The following is a 20,877-nucleotide window of genomic DNA, read 5'->3' as shown; positions in this document are numbered from 1 at the left end:
TCTGGAGACAGGCCATCCTTCAAGAAATACTTGAAAGAGCACCGAATCCCTGAGGTCCCCTGGAACCGAGAAGGTGGTTGTGGCTGTAGCCTCAAGGATATAGGGGACCTGAGCCAGAGCGCAATGTGCCAAGGGCCTGTGCCGTGAACGCTGAAGAGAAACAGCATGACCTAGGGAAAGAACCTGGGCTTGAGAGTTAGGAGACCTGAGTTCAAATCCCAGTTCTGCCATTTCTCTGCTGTGTAATCTTGGTCAGATTACTTCATTTCTCTGTTTCCTCATCTGCTAAATAGGGATTGGATGCCTCTTCTCCCTCCCAATTTTAGACTGGGAGCCCCGGGGAGGGCAGGGATTGGGTCTGACCGGATTATCCTGTGTCCACGGCAATGCTTAGTACGGTGTTTGGCCCATAGTAAGCACTTTACATAATCTCACAATCGCATTATCATCTCCCCTGGAAGTAGGACCTCTGCCACCTTGCGTGTTTGGGTCTATCTCTTAGGACTCTTACGTTTCAGGGCTGAAGCTGTGCTTGGTACAACAGTAAACACCTCTCACTCTACGTCGGTAAAGAGAGGCACTCCAGGACACCTCTCTCTCTCCCTCTCTCTCTCCCTTTCTCTCTCTCTCTCTCTCTCCCTCTCTCTCTCTCTCTCTCTCTCTCTGTCTCTCTGTCTCTCTCTCTCTCTGTTTCCCTCTGTACACATGACCTAATAATTAATAATTAATACTAACAATAATAATAATAATAGTTGTGATATTTGTTAAGCTCTTCCCTCCCCTCGTCTCTCCCAGGCTCCCTAACCCATCCCCCCTCTCCCTCTCCTTCCTAAATCCTACCCCACTCCCAGCTTTTCCCTCTTCATACTGATTTCTCTCCTTTCTCCTTCTCAGATCAGGCAGATGACCTGATGGGAAACCAGACCAGAGTGACTGAGTTCGTCCTCCTGGGGCTGACGGGGGCCCCTAAGTGGCAGGCGGTGATTTTCTTTTTTCTGCTTGTCACCTATGCACTGAGCATCACCGGGAACATGACCATCTTCACCCTCACCCTGCTGGACTCCCGCCTCCACACCCCCATGTATTTCTTCCTGCGGTGCTTCTCCTTCCTGGAGATCTGCTTCACCTCCTCTTGCATTCCCAGATTCCTGGCCGCCATCGCTACCGGAGACAGAATCATTTCCTTTTCCAACTGCTTCACTCAATTGTTCTTCGTCATCCTCTTGGCCGCGACAGAGTTCTTCCTCCTGACTGCTATGTCCTACGACCGCTATGTCGCCATCTGCCGGCCGCTGCACTACACGACCGTCATGAGCCAGAGTGTCTGCACCCTGCTGGTCCTCTGCTCCTGGCTAACTGGGTTCCTGTTCGTCTTTCCCCCTATTATCCTTGGCATCCAACTGGACTTCTGTGGCCCGAAAGACATTGACCATTTCTTCTGTGACATCTCCCCTCTGCTCATGCTCTCCTGCTCGGACACCTGGTTCCTGGAGATGATGGCTTTCGTTTTAGCAGTGGGGACACTCCTGTTCACCTTGGCGTTGGTGGTCATGTCCTACACTGCCATCGCCCGCGCCATCCTGAGACTGCCCTCTGCTCAGCAGAGGAAAAAGGCCTTTTCCACCTGCTCCTCCCACATGGTCGTGGTCTCCATCGCATATGGCAGCTGCATCTTTATGTATATCAAACCATCCGCCAAGGACAGGGTGGACCTGATCAAGGGGGTGGCCGTGCTGAACACTTCCGTGGCCCCCATGTTGAACCCTTTCGTCTACACCCTGAGGAACAAGCAGGTCAAGCAGGCCATCAGGGACTTGGTGCACCGTGTTCGATTTTCCTCCAGGAGGTGAGGGCTCCTTGGCGACGAAATTCACCAGGAAAATGTGCAGGAGGTGCAAAGTCTCGGCCGTAGAGACTCGGTGCCTGGACAGTAACCTAATACTTCATCTGTACTGGTTCCCCATCCTTCTGTGTGCCTCCGCACTCGCCCTTCTGGAAATCCCTCCCGTGGCCAGGTCCCCCTGCTACCTCAGCCCTTTGTTCTCATCCACTCAGGGGGGTGTCAAGCCTTTTCATTCTTCACGAGAGAGACATTGCGAGGTTTGTTAAGCGGGTCCGTGCCGAAGTCAATAGAAATCCCCAGGTTCACGGTGTTTTTTTGCAAATCTCATTCCGTGTCTACCTAAGTGAGGCCCTGCAGCTGGAGGAGTGAAGTCATTGGTCCTGATGGTCATTGGTTCACCATTTTTTACTTCCATCCTCTCACACCCCTCTCTCAGTCCCACTCTTTCACTCCCTTCTCTTAGTCCCACCCTCCCAATCCCCACCTCACCCTCAACCTCTCACTCCCCCGCTCACATCAATCCTCAGCATATTTGCGTAGGTGTCTGTTATACTGTAATTTCACTGATTCACCCTGATTTGGGCAGACAGTCCCATCTGTCCTATTTCTTCTGCTCCCTAGCTGATCCCTTTTTGACTCTGGCTCCAACTCTTTGAAAATCATCTCTACTTCCTTTATTCGAATGGAAACTATTGTAAGGCAGGAACCATGTTACTTTCATCAGCTGTAGTCTGTCAAGCTCTTAGGATAGTGCCTAGGACTCAGTAGGCAATCATTACATGCCATTTGATTGATTGATGGATTGCCTAAAACTCAGTAAGCCCTCAGTAAATGCTTCCGGATTAAGAGATGGATTTCTTTGCACTCGGCACCCCACACCCACAACCCAGACTGCAGAGGCGACACCGCGGCTAGGATTTCCCTCCCCACAAGGCGGGGCTCGACCCAGGCCACGGTTTGGAGCGGGAAAAAAAGGGCCACGGCAGCCCGGAGACGCCCCGCAGTAACAGAGGCTCCGCACGCGAGACTCCATTGTGGAAGGTAGAGCCTGAAGAAGGCGACAAATCAAAGGGAAGAAGGAGCCACCGCTTACCAGTCTGTCAATCAATGATATTTACTGAATGCCTACTGTGTGCAGAACAGCGTACTGAGTGCTTCAGAGAGCCCAATAGACCTAGAAGAAACGATCTATCAATCACGCTTATCATTCTCTGTCTCCCTCGTCTCTCTCCTCATGGTTACGTAGACACACTTGGGTGATCTCGTGGGTGAGGAGGACCTCGTGGAATGAAAAGGCTAGCAGTGGGATGAAGGGACAGGGCAACGGGTCAATGCAGTGATAGGGGCTCCTGGAACGGGAAATGACTTTCTCCTACCTTCTAAGGGAGGACAGTCCTAGTGCTAGTGATGAGTTCTACTGAGGCAAGAGGAGAGGCAGGACCCTGGGAATTAAAGCAGAATATTTCCCCGAAAGATGCTAAAGCTCTTTGAAGGAAGGGACCATGTCCATTTGTTATGGTACTTGCCTATTATTTGCCAAACACTGTACTAACTGTTGGGGCAGATACATGGTAATCAGGATGGGCATAGTCCCTGTCCCACCTGGAGAACATAATCTAAGTAGGAGAGTGTGGGTTTCAGTCCACGTTTTTATGGTATTTGTTTAGCGCTTAATATGTGTTAAACACTGTTCTTAGTGCTGTAGCAGATACAAATTAGTTACTATGGAAGCAATCCCTGTTTCGCCTGGCGCTCAGTCAAAGCAACAGGGAGTACAGGAGAACTGTGCCACAGAGAAGTTAAGTGACTTGCCCACGGTCACGTGGTAGGCACGTGGCAGAGCCAAGGTTAGTAACCAGGTTCTCCGACTCCCAGGCCCGGGAACCTTTCTACTAGGCCATGCTATTTCCCAGCTCATGTTTTCATTGTCATCTATCAAGCTCTCAGTACAGTACTGGGCCCCGAGTGGAAGTTCAGGAAATATGATTGATGGAGTAATTGAGAGTAGGGTCCATTCCCAAGTAGCCTTATACATCAACTACCTCTGGGCCCAGCAACCATTTGTATAAGGAAGATCCCCCCGGCTCTATCTTGCTTATTCTTCTCTTGGTCTTCACTCCTTTACTCATCTCCCTCTTAGTTCTGTGTTGCCTTGATTTATTCCCTTTATTCATCCCCCCTCCCAGCCCCACAGAACCTATGTACATATCTATAATTTTATTTATTGATATTGATGTCTGTCTCCCTCTCTAGACTTGTAAATTCGTTGTGGGCAGGGAATGTGTCCGTTATATTGTTATATGGGACTCTCCCAAGCGCTCAATACAGTGTTGTGCACACAGTAAGCACTCAATACAATGATTGACTGATTGGCGGACTTGTTCACCTGGACAGGGAATTAATGGGTTGGAAAGGTTGCAGGTTGGCGTCACCGATATCCCCCCCCCCCCACCACCACCACCACACACACACACTTTCTGAATGGGGCCCCAATCCGGGTTTTAAGTATTCACAGCCAGAGCCACCAAAGCATCTACCTTTCATTAGTGTCTCCCGACTAACCCCTGGGGAGACTTTCATTGTTCTCACAATTGGTCCACTTGTGCCTGCCAGGAACCAAAGGGAATAAAACCCACACTCTTGCTCCTGCATTAGATAGAGGAGCCCATCTCCAGCTCAAAGGTTCCAGACTGACTCTCCTCCAATGAGCAGAGAAAAATCCTGATGCCTTCCTTCATCATCAATCGTATTTATTGAGCGCTTACTATGTGCAGAGCACTGTACTAAGCGCTTCCTTCCCACCCACTTTGGCTTCGTGTTGATTTGATGGGGTCGTGTGTCCAGTGGTGATGGGAGGGCAAAAGCGAGCATCGTTGGAGAGGTGTGTGAAACTCCGGAGCAGGGGAGTAGGTGGGAAATTCCACTCAGGCATGACATTATCTCAGGGTCGCTTCCCTGCCAACTGCAAGATGGGCATGGGAATGAGGGCAGAGTGCTAGGGAAGGGAGGACCTCTCAGGATCACTTTGGTCCGTTCTCTTTCCATTGTGGATTTCACAGCTTCAGTCCGTGGACGACTGCATCCACCTTCCCTCCAGTCCCGAGCTCTCAGAGCCTTTGATCCTGTCATGGAGCGCCCCATTCAGAACTGGTAATTATCAGTCAATAAAGTAATCAATCAATAGTGTTTACTGAGAGCTTATTGTGTGCAGAGCACTTTGTGAAGAGCTTGGGAGAATACAAACGAGTTGGTTGACCCGTTCACTGTTCACAATAACCTTCCACTATAGAGGAAGTGAGAGACATAAGTATAAATCCAGAAATGAATTATGAATATATATGTAAGTGCTGTAGTATTGAAGGGGAGTGAATAGCAAGTACTTTAAAGGTGAACATCCAAGTGTATAAGTGGTACACAAGGGAGAGGGAATAGAGAAGCAGCATAGCATCGTGGCAAGAATATGTGATTGGAAATCAGATGTCATCTGTAAAAATGGGGATTAAGACTGTGATCCCCACCTGGGACAACCTGATTTCCTTGTATCTACCCCAGCGCCTATTACAGTGGTCGGCACAAAGTAAGCGCTTAATGAATACCATAATTATTATTAAAGGAAAAGAGGTCTTCACCCGAAAAGACCTCTGCGAGGGACAAATACAAACACACGCACACACACACACACACACACACACACAAACACACACACACACACACCAGAATTTAATCCTAATCTGCTCCTTGTCAACTTTATTGTTCCAAGCATGGTCCCTTTGATCCAGAGACACTCCGTGATGGCTGGTTAGTATCTGAGTACCTCAACTGCAACATATATCCAGATCCTCTAATCCCCAGAGGCAGTGATGTCTAATGGAAAAGGCACGTCCTGGATGTCAGAGGACCTTGATTCTCATCCATGCCCCGCCACTTACCTGCTAGGTGACCTTTGACCAGTCACTTACTTTCTCAATGCTTCAGTTCCCTCATCTACAAAATGGGGATTGGTCTCTCTCCTATTTAGATTGTGAACCTAGAGTGAGATCTGATTACCTTGTTTATTACTCACCTAGGGCAGACATCCCGGACTTGTCTCCTGAGGGCCTTCTCCCTTTTCTGGCAGCAGCTACAGGGAATAACTGGGCCATGAGCACCTTAACATTCACTGGGTCTTATGCTCATGATCCCAAATACTCTTCCTCCTTCAAGGTTCCTGTCACTCTCAGTTATCCAGGCGTTGACGGTCGATGGGTTGGGGGCAGGTAATCAGGTGAAACCTTGACATTCATGGGCTTGGGCAAAGATCAATCTCCCCCCCCATCTCATGTACAAAAGTCATTCACGGGCTTATGCTCCAGGAGGCAATCTGCACCCATTCTCAACAATCAGGTATACATGCTACTCAAATTCTCATTTTGACCATGCTATTGGTTACTATGCTATTGGTTCTATGGCCACTCCATAAGAATGGAAGCTCCTTGTGGGCAGGGAATCGTTGTGGTGTACTTCCCTGAGCTACTAGAGCCGTACCAGCCCAAATGGTTGCCCCTTTATGTTGCTGACTTGTACTTCCTAAGCCTTTAGTACAGTGCTCTGCACACAGTAAGCGCTCAATAAATACGATTGAATGAATTAAAACTAATCTCTACTCCAACCATCACGCTGGTTTTCGGGTCAAAGCTGGGACAACACGCTTCCGTTGTCGCATGGGGAAGTGTCTGTCGGCAACCCATGAAATCATCTCAAGGACTGGGTTGTGAGCCTGCAACGCTGCCGTCTCCCACCGCCAGAGCTGTTCCTTCCCAGCTCATGTAGTGGGAGAGGAGTCACAGCCCTGTGTCCCCCCTCCAGTGAGCTCGATTGACAGTCCTCTGGTGTTAGCAAAAGGAGTCACAGGTCGGCCATGAGGAATCACACGTAAGTGACTGAATTCATCCTCCTAGGGCTTACGGACGACCCGGACTTGTAAGTGGTGATTTTTCTCTACATGTCTGCCTCCTACATACTGAGTGTCACCGGCAACCTGACCATCGTCATCCTCACCCTGCTGGACTCCCTCCTCCAATCAATCAATCAATCAATCGTATTTATTGAGCGCTTACCGTGTGCAGAGCACTGTACAAGTTGGCAATTTATAGAGACAGTCCCTACTTAACAGTGGACTCACAGTCTAGAAGGGGGAGACAGAGAACAAAACAAAACATATTAACAAAATAAAATAAATGCAAAACAATATGCACAAGCAAAATAAATAAATAAATAGAGTAATAAATATGTACAAACATATATACATATATACAGGTAATGTGGGGAAGGGAAGGAGGTAAGACGGGGAGGATGGAGAGGGGGACGAGGGGGAGAGGAAGGAAGGGACTCAGTCTGGGAAGGCCTCCTGGAGGAAGTGAGCTCTCAGTAGGGCCTTGAAGGGAGGAAGAGAGCTAGCTTGGCGGATGGGCAAAGGGAGGGCATTCCAGGCCAGGGGGATGACGTGGGCCGGGGGTCGATGGCGGGACAGGCGAGAACGAGGCACAGTGAGGAGATTAGCACCAGAGGAGTGGAGGGTGCGGGGTGGGCTGTAGAAGGAGAGAAGGGAGGTGAGGTAGGAGGGGGCGAGGTGATGGAGAGCCTTGAACCCAAGGGTGAGGAGTTTCTGCCTGATGCGCAGATTGATTGGTAGCCACTGGAGATTTCTGAGGGGGACAGTAACATGCCCAGAGCGTTCCGGGCAGCAGCATGAAGTATGGATTGAAGTGGGGAGGGACACGAGGATGGAAGATCAGAGATAAGGCTGATGCAGTAGTCCAGACGGGATAGGATGAGCGCTTGAACGAGCAGGATAGCGGTTTGGATGGAGAGGAAAAGGCAGATCTTGGCAATGTTGCGGAGCTGAGACCGGCAGGTTTTGGTGACGGCTTTTGATGTGAGGGGTGAATGAGAGGGCGAAGTCGAGGAAGACACCAAGGTTGCGGGCTTGTGAGATGGGAAGGATGGTAGTGCCGTCAACGGTGATGGGAAAGTCAGGGAGAGGCCAGGGTTTGGGAGGGAAGACAAAGAGTTCAGTCTTGGACATGAGTTTTAGGTGGCAGGCAGACTTCCAGATGGAGATGTCCTGAAGGCAGGAGGAGATGCGAGACTGGAGGGAGGGGGAGAGAGCAGGGGCAGAGATGTAGATTTGGGTGTCATCAGCGTAGAGATGATAGTTGAAGCCGTGGGAGCGAATGAGGTCACCAAGGGAGTGAGTGTAGAGAACAGAAGGGGACCAAGAACTGAACTTGGTGAACCCCCACAGTAAGGGGATGGGAGGGGGAGGAGGAGCCTGCAAAAGAGACTGAGAATGAACGACCGGACAGATAAGAGGAGAACCAGGAGAGGACGGAGTCTGTGAAGCCGAGGTTGGATAGTGTGTTGAGGAGAAGGGCGTGATCCACAGTGTCGAAGGCAGCTGAGCTGTCGAGGAGGATTAGGATAGAGTATGAACCGTTGGAGTTGGCAAGCAGGAGGTCATTGGTGACCTTTGAGAGGGCAGTTTCCGTGGAATGTAGGGGACGGAAGCCAGACTGGAGGGGGTCGAGGAGATAGTTGGTGTTGAGGAATTCGAGGCAGCGTGTGTAGACGACTCGTTCAAGGAGTTTGGAAAGGAATGGTAGGAGGGAGATGGTTCGATAACTAGAAGATGAGGTGGGGTCAAGAGAGGGTTTTTTTTTTAGGATGGGAGAGACATGGGCATGTTTGAAGGCAGAGGTGAAGGAACCAGTGGAGAGTGAGCGGTTGAAGATGGAAGTTAAGGAGGGGAGAAGGGACGGAGCAAGAGATTTCATGAGATGAGAGGGAATGGGGACCTCCCTCCCAGCCCCACAGAACGTATGTACATATCTATAATTTTATTTATTGATATTGATGTCTGTCTCCCTCTCTAGACTTGTAAATTCGTTTTGGGCAGGGAATGTGTCTGTTATATTGTTATACTGGTCTCTCCCAGGCGCTCAATACAGTGCTGTTCACACAATAAACACTCAATAAAATGATTGACTGATTGACGGTCCTGTTCACCTGGACTGGGAATTAATGGTTTGGAATGATTGCAGGTTGGCGTCACTCCTTCCCCACCCGCACACCCTCTGAATGAGGCCTCAATCCGGGTATTAAATGTTCACAGCCAGAGCCACCAAAACATCTACCATTCATTAGTGTCTCCCGACTAACCCCTGAGGAGACTTTCATTGTTCTCAAAATTGGTCCCCCTGTGCCTGCCAGGAACCAAAGAGAATAAAACCTACAGTTTTGCTCCTGTAGTAGGTAGAGTAGCCCATCTCCAGCTCAAAGGTTCCAGACTGACTCCCCTGCAATGAGCAGAGAAAAATCCTGATGCCTTCCTTCCCACCCACTTTGGCCTCGTGTTGATTTGATGGGGTCGCGTGTCCAATGGTGATTGAGGACAAAAGCGAGCAACGTTTGGAGAGGTGCGTGAAACCCTGGAACAGGGAAATAGGTGGGAAATTCCACACAGACATGACATTATCTCAGGGTTTCTTCCCTGCCGACTGCAAGATGGGCATGGGAATCAGGGCAGAGTTCTAGAGAAGCGAGGACCTCTCAGGATCACTTTGGTCCATCTCTTTCCATTGTGGATTTCAGAGCCTCAATCCATGGACGACTGCATCCACCTTCCCTACAGTCCCGAGCTCCCAGAGCCTGTGATCCAGTCATGGAGTGCCCCGTTCAGAAGTGGTAATTATCAGTCAAAAAATTAATCAGTCAATTGTGTTTACTGAGAGCTTATTGTGCGCAGAGCACTTCATGAAGAGTTTGGGAGAGTACAAACGAGTTGGTTGACCCGTTCCCTGTTCCCTGTTCACAGTAACCTTACATATTGAGGAACTGAGAGGCATAAGTATAAATCTGGAAACGACCTATGGATATATATGTAAGTGCTGAAGGGGGTGAATATCAAGTACTTTAAAGGTGAACATCCAAGTGTATAAGTGGTACACAAGGGAGAGGGAATAGAGAAGTAGCATAGCCTAGTGGCAAGGATATGTGCTTGGAAATCAGATGTCATCTGTAAAAATGAGGATTAAGACTGTGCTCCCCACATGGGACAACCTGAGTACCTTGTATCTACCCCAGCGTTTATTACAGTGCTCGGCACAATGTATGAGTTTAACGAATACCATAATTATTATTAACGGAAAAGAGGGCTTCACCCGGAAAGACCTCTGCGAGAGACAAATACAAACACACACACATGCGTGCTCTCTCTCTCTCTCTCTCTCTCTCTCTCTCTCACACACACACACACACACACACACACACACACACACACACACCAGAACTCAATCCTAATCTGCTCGTTGTCAACCTTATTGTTCCAAGCAGGGTCCCCTTGATCCAAGGACGCTCCCTGATTGCTGGTTACTATCTGAGTACCTCACCTGCAACATGTATCCAGATCCCTGCAACATGTATCTTGACTGTGAGCCCACTGTTGGGTAGGGACTGTCTCTATATGTTGCCAACTTGTACTTCCCAAGCTCTTAGTACAGTGCTCGGCACACAGTAAGTGCTCAATAAATACGATTGATTGATTGATTGATCCCCTAAACTTCAGAAGAAGTGTTGTTTAAAGGAAAAGGCACGTCCTGGATGTCAGAGGACCTTGGTTCACATCCATGCTATGCCACTTACCGGCTAGATGATCTTTGAAAGTCACTTACTTTCTCAATGCTTCAGTTCCCTCATCTACACAATGGGGATTCAATTATTGGTCTCTCTCCTATTTCGATTGTGAACCTAGAGTGAAGTCTGATTACCTTGCTTATTACTCACCTAGGGCAGACATCCCAGACTTGTCTCCTGAGGGCCTTCTCCCTTTTCTGGCAGCACCTCCAGGGAATGACTGGGCCATGAGCACCTTAACATTCACTGGGTCTTATGCTCATAATCCCAAATACTCTTCCTCCTTTAAGGTTCCTGACAATCTCAGTTATCCAGGCGTTGACAGTTGATGGGTTGTGGGCAGGTAATCAGGTGAAACCTTGACATTCATGGGCTTGGGCAAAGATCAATTTCCCCCCACATCTCATGTACAAAAGGCAGTCACGGCCCCATGCTCCAGGAGGCAATCTGCACCCATTCTCAACAATCAGGCATCTATGCTATTCAAACTCTCATTTTGACCATGCTATTGGTTACTATGCTATTGGTTCTATGGCCACCCCATAAGAATGGAAGCTCCTTGTGGGCAGGGAATCGTTGTGATGTGCTTTCCCGAGGTATTAGAGCCACACCCGCCCAAACGGGTGCCTATTACGTTGCCTACTTGTATTTCCCAAACCTTTAGTACAGTGTTGTGCATACAGTAAGCGCTCAGTAGATACGATGGAATGAATTAAAAGTAATCTTTTAGACCGTGAGCCCACTGTTGGGTAGGGACTGTCTCTATATGTTGCCAACTTGTACTTCCCAAGCGCTTAGTACAGTACTCTGCACACAGTAAGCGCTCAATAAATATGATTGATTATAATCTCTATTCCAACCATCACGCTGGTTTTCGGGTCACAGATGGGACAACACGCTTCCGTTGTCGCGTGGGGAGGTGTCTGCCAGCAACCCATGAAGTCATCTGAAGGACTGGGTTGTGAGCCTGCAACGCCAGCCATCTCCCACAGCCGGAGCTTTACTGCCCAGCTCATCTAGCTGCCCCCCTCCAGTGAGCTCGATTGACAGTTCTCTGGTGTTATCCAAAAGGAGTCACAGGTCGGCCATGAGGAATCACACGCCAGTGACTGAATTCATCCTCCTAGGGCTCACGGACGACCCGGACTTGCAAGTGGTGATTTTTCTCTACATGTCTGCCTCCTACATACTGAGTGTCACCGGCAACCTGACCATCGTCATCCTCACCCTGCTGGACTCCCACCTCCACACCCCCATGTACTTCTTCCTGTGCTGCTTCTCCTTCTTGGAGATCTGCGTCACCTCAGCCTGCATTCCCAGATTCCTGGCTACCATTCTCACCGGGGATAGGACGATTTCCTACAACTGCTGTGTTACTCAGCTATTTTTCGCCATGCTATTGGTTTTGACTGAGTTCTTCCTCTTGGCTGCCATGTCCTACGACCGCTATGTCGCCATCTGCCGGCCGCTTCACTACACGACCGTCATGAGCCAGAGAGTCTGCACCCTACTGCTCCTCTGCTCCTGGCTAACTGGGTTCCTGTTCATCTTTCCTCCTCTTATCCTTGGCCTCCAACTGGACTTCTGTGGCCCGAACGCCATTGACCATTTCTTCTGTGATATCTCCACTCTGCTCCTGCTCTCCTGCTCGGACACCGGGTTCCTGGAGCTTATGGCTTTCGTCTTGGCCATGGGGACACAACTGGTCACCTTGGTGTTAGTTGCCGTGTCCTACTCAGCCATCACCCGCGCCATCCTGAGACTGCCCTCCGCTCAGCAGAGGAAAAAGGCCTTTTCCCCTTGCTCCTCACACATGGTCGTGGTCTCCATCACATACTGGAGCTGCATCTTTATGTACATCAAACCGTCTGCCCAGGACAGGGTGGACTTAAGCAAGGGGGTGGCCGTGCTCTACACTTCCGTGGTCCCCGTGATGAACCCCTTCATCTACACCCTACGGAACCAACAGGTCAAGCAGGCCATCAGGGACCTGGTGCACCGAGTTAAATTTTCTGCCAAGGAGTGAAGATTCTTCAGCGACGAGATCCCACAGGAAAATCTGGAGGAGACACAGAGGGTCGACCACAGAGACTCGGTACCTGTACATTAGCCTAATGCTTCATCTGCTGTCTAACAAACAGGACCTGACGGTTCTCCATCCCTCTGTTCGCGCCTGCACCCGACCTCATGGAAATCCCTCCCCTTGCCAGGTCCACTACTATCTCAGCCCTTTGTCCTTATTCACTCAGGGGGACATCAAGCCTTTTCAGTCCACGTGAGTGATGTTCCGAGGTTTGTTCAGCCGGTCTGTGCCGAAGCCAATAAAAATCTCTCGGTTTAATGTGGGTTTTTTTTTTGCCAATCTTCATCTTATCCGAGCTAAGTGAGGCCTTTTATCGAGATGACTTTTAGCCCTAACTCGTTCCCTTTGCACTCCCCCCGCCCTCCCACCCCCACAGCAATTATGTTCGTATCTGTAATTTTATGTATTTATATGGATGTCTGTTTACTTGGACTGATGTATGTCTCCAACCCTCTAGACTGTGAGCTCGTTGTGGGTGGGGATTATCTGTCTGTATTATACTGATTGCTGTATTATACTTCCCCCAAGCACTTAGTAAACGCTCAATAAATAACATTGAATGAATGAATGAATGAATGAATGAATGAATGAATGAATGAGGAGTGACCTTCTTGGTCATTACAGGGAGGGAAAGCCAAATTCTCACCACCTTTTACTCCCATCCTCTCACTCCCCTCTCTAACTGCCACCCTCTCTTTCTTCTCTCCCACTCCCACCCTCCCACTTCCCAGACCACTATCATCCTCTCAGAGCCCTTCTCACATGTATCCTCGGCATATATGCATTGTCTCTGTTATACAGTATTTCACTGATTTCATCTGATTTGGGCAGATATTCCAATCAGTCCTATTTGTTCCCTCTACCTAGCTAATCCTTGGTTTTACTCTGGCTCCCACTCTTTAGAAATAATCTCCATCTTTCTCCTCCACTTGTTTGGAAACTACTGGAAAGTAGTATTATAGTGCCTAAGACTCACTAGGCAGTCAATAGATTCCATTTGATTGATGGGTGGATTGCTTAATATCGAGGCTGCCCTCAATACATACTCTCAGCACTCTGTAAGTGATCAACAAATGCCATTTCATTGATTGATGGATTGCTTTACATTCAATAGACTCTAAAAAGATACCATGAGCTCAACTGATGAATTGATTTGCACTTAGTAGGTGCTCAGTAAATATCAGAGATGGATTAAAGGATTTATGGATTGACTGACTAATTGATCGATTAATTTATAGGCCTGGAATCCCAGTTCATATTATGCGGGGTGAGGGTTAGGGGAAGGGCATACTGATCTAAATCCAGAAGACCTAGAAGGGGGCAGAGATTTTGGGGAAAGCCGCAGGGAGCACTGGGATCAGGGAAAACAGCACGGAATGACAGGTAGGGGGAAGCTGGTTAGTACCTAGTCTGTCATCCTTGTTGTTCCCGGAAATGTTACCAAGTGGAGAGACTGATCCCTATTAACCTGAGGCCTGGGCAAGGGAGTACAGTCAGCAGTTCCGGGAGGTCCTACAGGATGGCGCTTGATAGACTGATGTATTGATTGATTGATCGATTAATTAACTGCCGGGTCAGCTCATGACAATGGAGTCCTGCAGGAAAGGCAAGCTCCGAGTGGCCCCAGGGATTCAGCCAAACCCAGGTCCCAGTGTCGCCGTGGGGAACACATATTGTCACATGATCGGCAGCGGTGTGCAAGATATTAGTAACCTCCGAGTCGACTTTCCGACTGGGCTCTGGTCATTCTGAGCTTCTGGGAGGCTGAATAAATGGGCCTGTCATAATCTCCAGTCCACAACCACTGATCCGGCGTTCTGGGAGAGAGTGGGCACGGAGGCGTCCCCCCTGGGAAGGTCCTGATAACAAGAGAGAGGAGTTTCAGGGTCTCTTGTTCAGCCCCTTTCTCAGCCCTGACCTATAGCACGGAGACCTGCGACACCCCAGACAGAAGGATTTGGGGAGTAGAGTGTCAGAGAGGCCGAAGGACAGGGATTCTGTCTGGAAACTCTCCCACCTTTTGTTGGGTGGCGGCTTCCCCGGACAGTGGGACGATCAGAGCTACAGCGGTCCTGGGATAAAGTCTTCCCCATTTCGAGCCAGGACACCCCAGCTATCATTATAGTTACAGGTGACTCCAGTGCCCCGTCCTGCGCAGGGCAGAGAGAAAAGGTACCTCACTTCTTTTCCTCGTGGTGGACAGAAATAGTCTGGCTTCTTTCTGTTTCCTTTTCAAGCAAGAGGGAAGGACAGAGAGGTTAGGGAAGGGAGAGCTGAGGAAGGAGAACAGCCCGAGAGCTGGGGAAGGGAGAGTTTTGCTCCTGCAGATGAGGTAGACAAGGGAGGACACACCGGGGAATAAAGGGAGGGAGGGAAGGAGAGAGGAATTGACGGATGCAACATAGGGAACATGGAGCCAACTGTTAGCTCCTACTCAGATACCTTTAATCCATCACCTTCCCAGGAGGTCTCAGCCCATGCCCACTTGTGCAGGTACTGAGCGCCAGTTGTTGACACGCGTAGGGTTTTTACACATCACTAAATCCTGTCGGTCCCACCTTCACGACATCGCTAAAATCCACCCTTTCCTCTTCTTCCAGATTGCTACCACGTTAATCCAATCACTCATCCTATCCCGCCTGGATAACTGCATCAGCCTTCATCCTGACCTCCCAGGCTCTGTCTCTCCCCATTCTAGCTCATACTTCACTCTGCTGTTTGGATCATCTTTCTACAAAAACATTCAGGACATGTCTCCACACTCTTCAAGAAACTCCAGCGCTTGCACATCCACCTCCGCATCCAAGAAAAAGTCCTCACTGTTGACTTTAAAGCATTCAATAGCCTTGCCCCCTCCTACCCCTTGCTAGTCTTCAACTACAACTCAGGCCGCACACTTAGCTTCTCTAATGCCAAACTTATCCCTGTGCCTCCATCTCGTCTATCACACCCACTTTGATCCCAAAGGTCCTGCCTTTCCTTGTGTCTCAGTGGAACTCTTCGCCAACACTGTCCTCCCTTAGAAGGTGGGAGAAAGTTATTCACTTTTCCAGGAGCTCCTATCAGCGCCCTCACCCGTCATCCTATCCCTTCCTCCTATTGCCAGTCTCTTCATTTCACCAGGTCCTCCTCACCCACGGAGTCACCCGAGTCTGTCTATTTAATAATGAGGAGAGAGAGGCAGGGAAATAGAGAATGATAAAGATGTCAGATGGTATCTCCTAGTTCTGTTGGGCTCTCCGAAACACTCAGTGCACTGTACTCTTCACGGTGGCTTTCAATATATACCCTTGAATGACTCATAGTAGGCGGTGTCTCCTTCTTCCCCTCATTTTGTCGCCTTCCTCAGGTTCTGGCTCCGTGTCACAGAGCTGAGCCCCGGGATGCTTCCACAAGGAAGTCCCGCGTGCGGCGCCTCTGTTCCCGGGGGACGTCTCCGGGCTGCCGTGGTCTTTTTTTCCCCACTCCAAATCGTGACATGGGCGGAGGTCCACCGTGTGGGGAGGGAAATCCGAGCCTCGTCGTCAACCCTGTGGCCTGGGCTGTGGGACCTGCAGCGCAGAGAGGGGGTTCCAAGCTACCAACACCGTGGACCTCTCCCCTCCCCTCCCATCCTGCTGTCCCTTCTCCCCTGCCGCACACCCAGAGAGTCTGAGCTGCCCTTGCTTTGAAACCTCACCCCCGTCTGCAGGAGGCTCAGTGCCCGAACGCGGCTCCCCCGCAACCCCCAACCCCCGTCTCAGGTCCAGTCTCTACTGTCGGACCGGCCACAGCAGCCCAGAGCTGCAGCCCCCTTCACACGCACACGCACCCTGGCCCTAGGCGCCCTGGCGTGCCCCCAGTCCTGTCCGAAAGCGCAGCATGCAACGTCTCCTGGAGCCGCTTCAGTTACAGGATAACGTCAACCCCTCCCCATCGCACGTTTGGATTGAGCCTAGCGTCCTATGTTTCCCTAACGCCTTAGTATTTTGGACACTAAAATGGCGGATCAGGCCACGAGATGGAGATCAATCGCCACCGACCTCTTGTCCACGTCCTGCTTCTGGCTTGGAATGCCCTCCCTCTTCATATCCGACAGTCGATTACCCTCTGCCCCCCGGCTCTGGCCCCCCGACCACCTTCGAAGTCTTACTGAAGGCAAATATTCTCTTTAGGAATGGGTGAGGGCGCTGATCGGGGCTCCAGGAAAGGCGAATAACGTTCTCCCACCTCTCCGAGGGAAGACAGTGTCACCGATGAGTTCCAACAGGACAAGGAAGAGAGGCAGAACCCTGAGGCACAAAGTAAGAAATCTCCCTAAGTGCTGTAAGCTCTTTGAAGGCAGGTATCATGTTTATATTTTAAAGTACTTGCCTACTATGTGACAAGCACTGTACTAAGTGTTGGAGTAGATACAAGATAATTGGGATGGACTCTGTCCCTTCTCCAGATGGTGAACACAGTCTAAGTAGGAGGGTTCAGGATTCAAACCTCTGGCCTGGAATCCTGGAATCAATCCTCTCTCCTCACACCCATCAATCTAGCTCTCTTTCCCCCTTCAAAGCCCTACTGAGAGCTCACCTCATCCAGGATGACTTCCCAGACTGAGCCACCCTTTCCTCTGCTCCTCCTCCCCTTCCCATCGCCCCAAGTCCCTCCTTCTGCTCTATCCCCTTCCTCCCCCCACAGCACTTGTATATAGTTGTACATATTTATTATTCTATTTATTTTATTAATGATGTGTATATACCTATAATTCTGTAAATCTGTTTTGATGCTATTTATGCCTGTCTACTTGTTTTGTTTAGTTGTTTGTGCCCCCCTTCTAGGCTGTGAGCCTGTTTTTCGGTAGGGATGGTCTCTATCTGTTGCCGAATTGTACTTTCCAAGAGCTTAGTACAGTGCTCTGCACACAGTAAGCACTCAATAAATACGACTGACTGAATGAATGAATCCAAATTTTCTATGGTATTTGTTAAGCACCTTTCTATGTGTGAAACTATTCTAAAGTTAGGAGTAGATAAATATTACTCGGGTTGGACATAGTCCCTGATTCGCCTGGGTGTCGCAGTCTAAGTAGGGGGGAGTACAGGAGAACTGAGGCACAGAGAAGTTAACTGACCTGCCCATGGATACACAGTGGCAAGAGGCAGAGCTAAAATCAGTACAAAGGCTCTCTGACGCCCAGGTCCGTGTTCCTTTCCTTTAGACCATAATGCTTCCCAGTTCCTTTCCACTAGGCCACGATGTTTCCCAGATACTGATTCTGTTGTCTTCTCCCAAGCTCTCAGTTCATTGCTGGGCCCCCAGTGGGAACTCACGAAATACGATTGATGGTTTAATTGAAAGTAAGTTCCATCCGCAAAAGAGCCCAACACTTCAACAACCCCAAGGCTTAGACACCATTGGTAGAAGGAAGATCCCCATTACTCCATCCTGCTTGCTCTCCTTTTGGTCACCTAGGCTGGGGATTGACGGCTTGGAATGGCTGAGGTTGGGCCCCATCCTCCGACCCTTCGGACACTTCCCCAATCCGGGGATTAAACTTTCTCAGCCAGGGCCATCAAAGAATCATCCATCATGAATGTCTCCTGACTCGCCCCTGGAGAGATTTTTCATTGTTCTCATAATTGGTCCCTTGTGCCTATCTGGAACCAAAGAGTATACAACCCCTACTCTTGGTTCTGCCTTAGGTAGAGAAGCCCATCTCCTGCCCAAAGTGTCAAAGCTGACTTTCCTGTTATTAGCTGAGAAAAGTCTTGATGCCTTCTTTCACTTCCCCTTACCAGAAGGTACTGAAATTTTGGCCTTGTTGAGCGTATATGGAGTCATTTGTCCAGTGGTAATGGAAGGGAGAGTATGCGAGCAGGAGCTGGAGAAGTGCGTGTAAGCCTGCAGCAGGGGAACAGGAGGGAAATTCCACCCTGACATGACTTTATCTCCTTGCTGCTGCCCCGGGCCTGGGCCAACCCCCGGAATTAGGGCAGAGTTGCTAGGGAAGGGAGGATCTCTCAGGGTGACTTGGGTCTTTTCCTTTCCCGTTGTGAATTTCAGAACCTCAATCTGTCGATGACTGCATCCAACCTTCCCTCGACCCTTGGACTCCCGGAACCTGTGACCTTGTCCTGAAGTCCTCACTTCATGACAGGCAATTATCCGATAATAATCAATCAAGGGTATTTTCTGAAGTCTTAACATGCTCAAAGCACTTTACAAAGCACTTGGGAGAAGACAACAGAGTCGGTAGACATGTTACCTGACCATGAGAATTAAAAAGTATAAAGGGGGAGGCAGACATAAATATAAATCCATCAAGTAAATTGCGGGTATAGTCGTAAGTGCCGTAGGGATGAAGGGTGGAAAATAATGTTAATAATGTTGGTGTTTGTTAAGTGCTTACTATGTGTCAAGCACTGTTCTAAGCGCCGGGGGAGGTACAAGGCAATCAGGTTGTCCCAGGTGGGGCTCACAGTCTTCATCCCCATTTTACAGATGAGGTAAGTGAGGCACAGAGAAGTGAAGCGACTTGCCCAATGTCACACAGCTGACATGTGGCGGAGTCGGGATTCGAACCCACGACCACTGACTCCCAAGCCCGGGCTCTTTCCACTGAGCCACGCTGCTTCTCATGGATGAATAACAAGTGCTTAAAAGGTAAAGATCCAAGTGTATAAGTGACGCAGAAGGGAGAGGGAGTAGGGGAAAAGAGGGATTCATCCAGAAAGACCTTTGGTAGAGACAAATACACACACACACACACACACAAACAAAAAACCACACCAGAACTGTATCCCCATTTTACTCTATCATTCTTACTGTCCCGAGCAGGGTCCCAATATTAAAAATTAATGATAATAATAATAATGATAATAATAATAATAATTGTGGTATTTGTTAAGTGTGTACTATGTTCCAGGCAGTGTACTAAGCGCTGGGGAAGATATAAGGCAATCAATCCAGTTGGGCACAGTGCCAGTCCTACCTAGGGCTCATAGTCTTAATCCCCGTTTCACAGATGAGGTAACTGAAGGTCTGAGAAGTTAAGTGACTTGTCCAAGGTCACACAACAGAGAAGTAGCCGAGTCGGGATTAGAATCCAGGTCTTTCTGACCTGTCATGTCATGCTCTGTCCCCTTTGATCCAAGAAGTCTCCCTGATGGCTGTTATGTCTCTGAGCATCCCACCTCCATCCTTTATCCAATTCTTCGAATCTTCAGAGGTAGTTTCGCTTGGTGGGAAAAGCATGGCCTGAGAGTCAGAGGACACGAGTTCTACTCTCTTCTCTGACACCTACCTGCTGTGCGACCGCGAGCCAGTAGGTAACATTGTCTGTGCATCAGTTCCCTCATCTGCAAAATGGGGATTCAATTCTTGGTCTCCCTCCCACTTAGAATATGAGTTCCAAGTGGGACCTAGGTATCCTATATCCACCCCAACGCTTAACACAGTGCTTGGCACACAGTCAGGGCTTGTTATTATTTGTTATTCAAACTGGATTCTCAGTAAATATTATCTCTGCTCCACCATCAGACAGGTTCTCCATGCTGAACATAACACCTAAAGTTAGGGCCTTACTTAGGTTAGGACCTAAGGATCATGGCTGGGACCATCAGGCGTCCGTTTTCCCGCGGGGAGGTGTCCATCATAAATCCACGAAGTCATCTCTAGGACTTGGTCCTGACCCTGCCATGCCCGAGGTTTCGGGCACTTGGCTCCAAGCCGTCCCTGCCCACCTAATCTGGTCCGAGAGGTGACACAGGCGTCTGTCCCCCTCCAGTGAGCTGGATCGACAGTCCTCTGGTATTATCCAACAGGAGTCAAGGTCGCCCATGAGGAGTCGTAAGCAAGTGACAGAGTTCATCCTCCTGAGGCTCACGGACAAGCCGGACTTGCCGACGGTGATTCTCCTCTACACGTCTACAGAGACGTAGCGTGCTTAGTGGAAAGAGCACGGGCTTGGGAGTCAGAGGTCATGGGTTCTAATCCCAGCTCCACCGTTTGTCAGCTGTGTGACCTTGGGCAAGTCAGTTAACTTCTCTGTGCCTCAGTTACCTCATCTGTAAAATGAGGATGAAGACTGTGAGCCCCACGTGGGACAACGTGATTACTTTGCAGCGTTTAGAACAGTGCTTGGCACATAGTAAGCGCTTAACAAATACCAACATTATCATTATTATGTCTGCCACCTACATATCGAGCGTCACCAGCAACCTGACCAAGGTCACCCTCACATACCCATGTACTTCTTCCTGTGCTCCTTCCTGGAGATCTGCTTCATGTCTGCCTGCATTCCCAGATTCCT

At 49.4% G+C, this 20,877-nt stretch overlaps 2 protein-coding genes across 2 annotated transcripts; both read left to right on the top strand.

Moving 5' to 3' along the window:
• Positions 1–911: 911 nt before the first annotated feature.
• On the top strand, positions 912–1,850 carry LOC119940239 (olfactory receptor 6C75-like). Its single transcript, XM_038760378.1, has one exon. The coding sequence runs from the start codon at positions 912–914 to the stop codon at positions 1,848–1,850; it is 939 nt and encodes a 312-aa protein (XP_038616306.1).
• Positions 1,851–11,579: 9,729 nt separating this feature from the next.
• On the top strand, positions 11,580–12,539 carry LOC119940304 (olfactory receptor 6C74-like). The gene has a single exon (XM_038760499.1). The coding sequence runs from the start codon at positions 11,601–11,603 to the stop codon at positions 12,537–12,539; it is 939 nt and encodes a 312-aa protein (XP_038616427.1). The 5' UTR covers positions 11,580–11,600.
• Positions 12,540–20,877: the final 8,338 nt, after the last annotated feature.

This window comes from Tachyglossus aculeatus, chromosome 18, assembly GCF_015852505.1.
Source record: "Tachyglossus aculeatus isolate mTacAcu1 chromosome 18, mTacAcu1.pri, whole genome shotgun sequence".
Lineage (NCBI taxonomy): Eukaryota > Metazoa > Chordata > Mammalia > Monotremata > Tachyglossidae > Tachyglossus > Tachyglossus aculeatus.
Note: the sequence above shows the minus strand (reverse complement) of the source record. Positions and strands in the feature narration are given on the sequence as shown.

Coding starts and splice junctions, on each gene's coding strand:
- LOC119940304 (XM_038760499.1), top strand. CDS start 11,601: ATGAGGAATCACACGCCAGTGACTGAATTCATCCTCCTAGGGCTCACG.
- LOC119940239 (XM_038760378.1), top strand. CDS start 912: ATGGGAAACCAGACCAGAGTGACTGAGTTCGTCCTCCTGGGGCTGACG.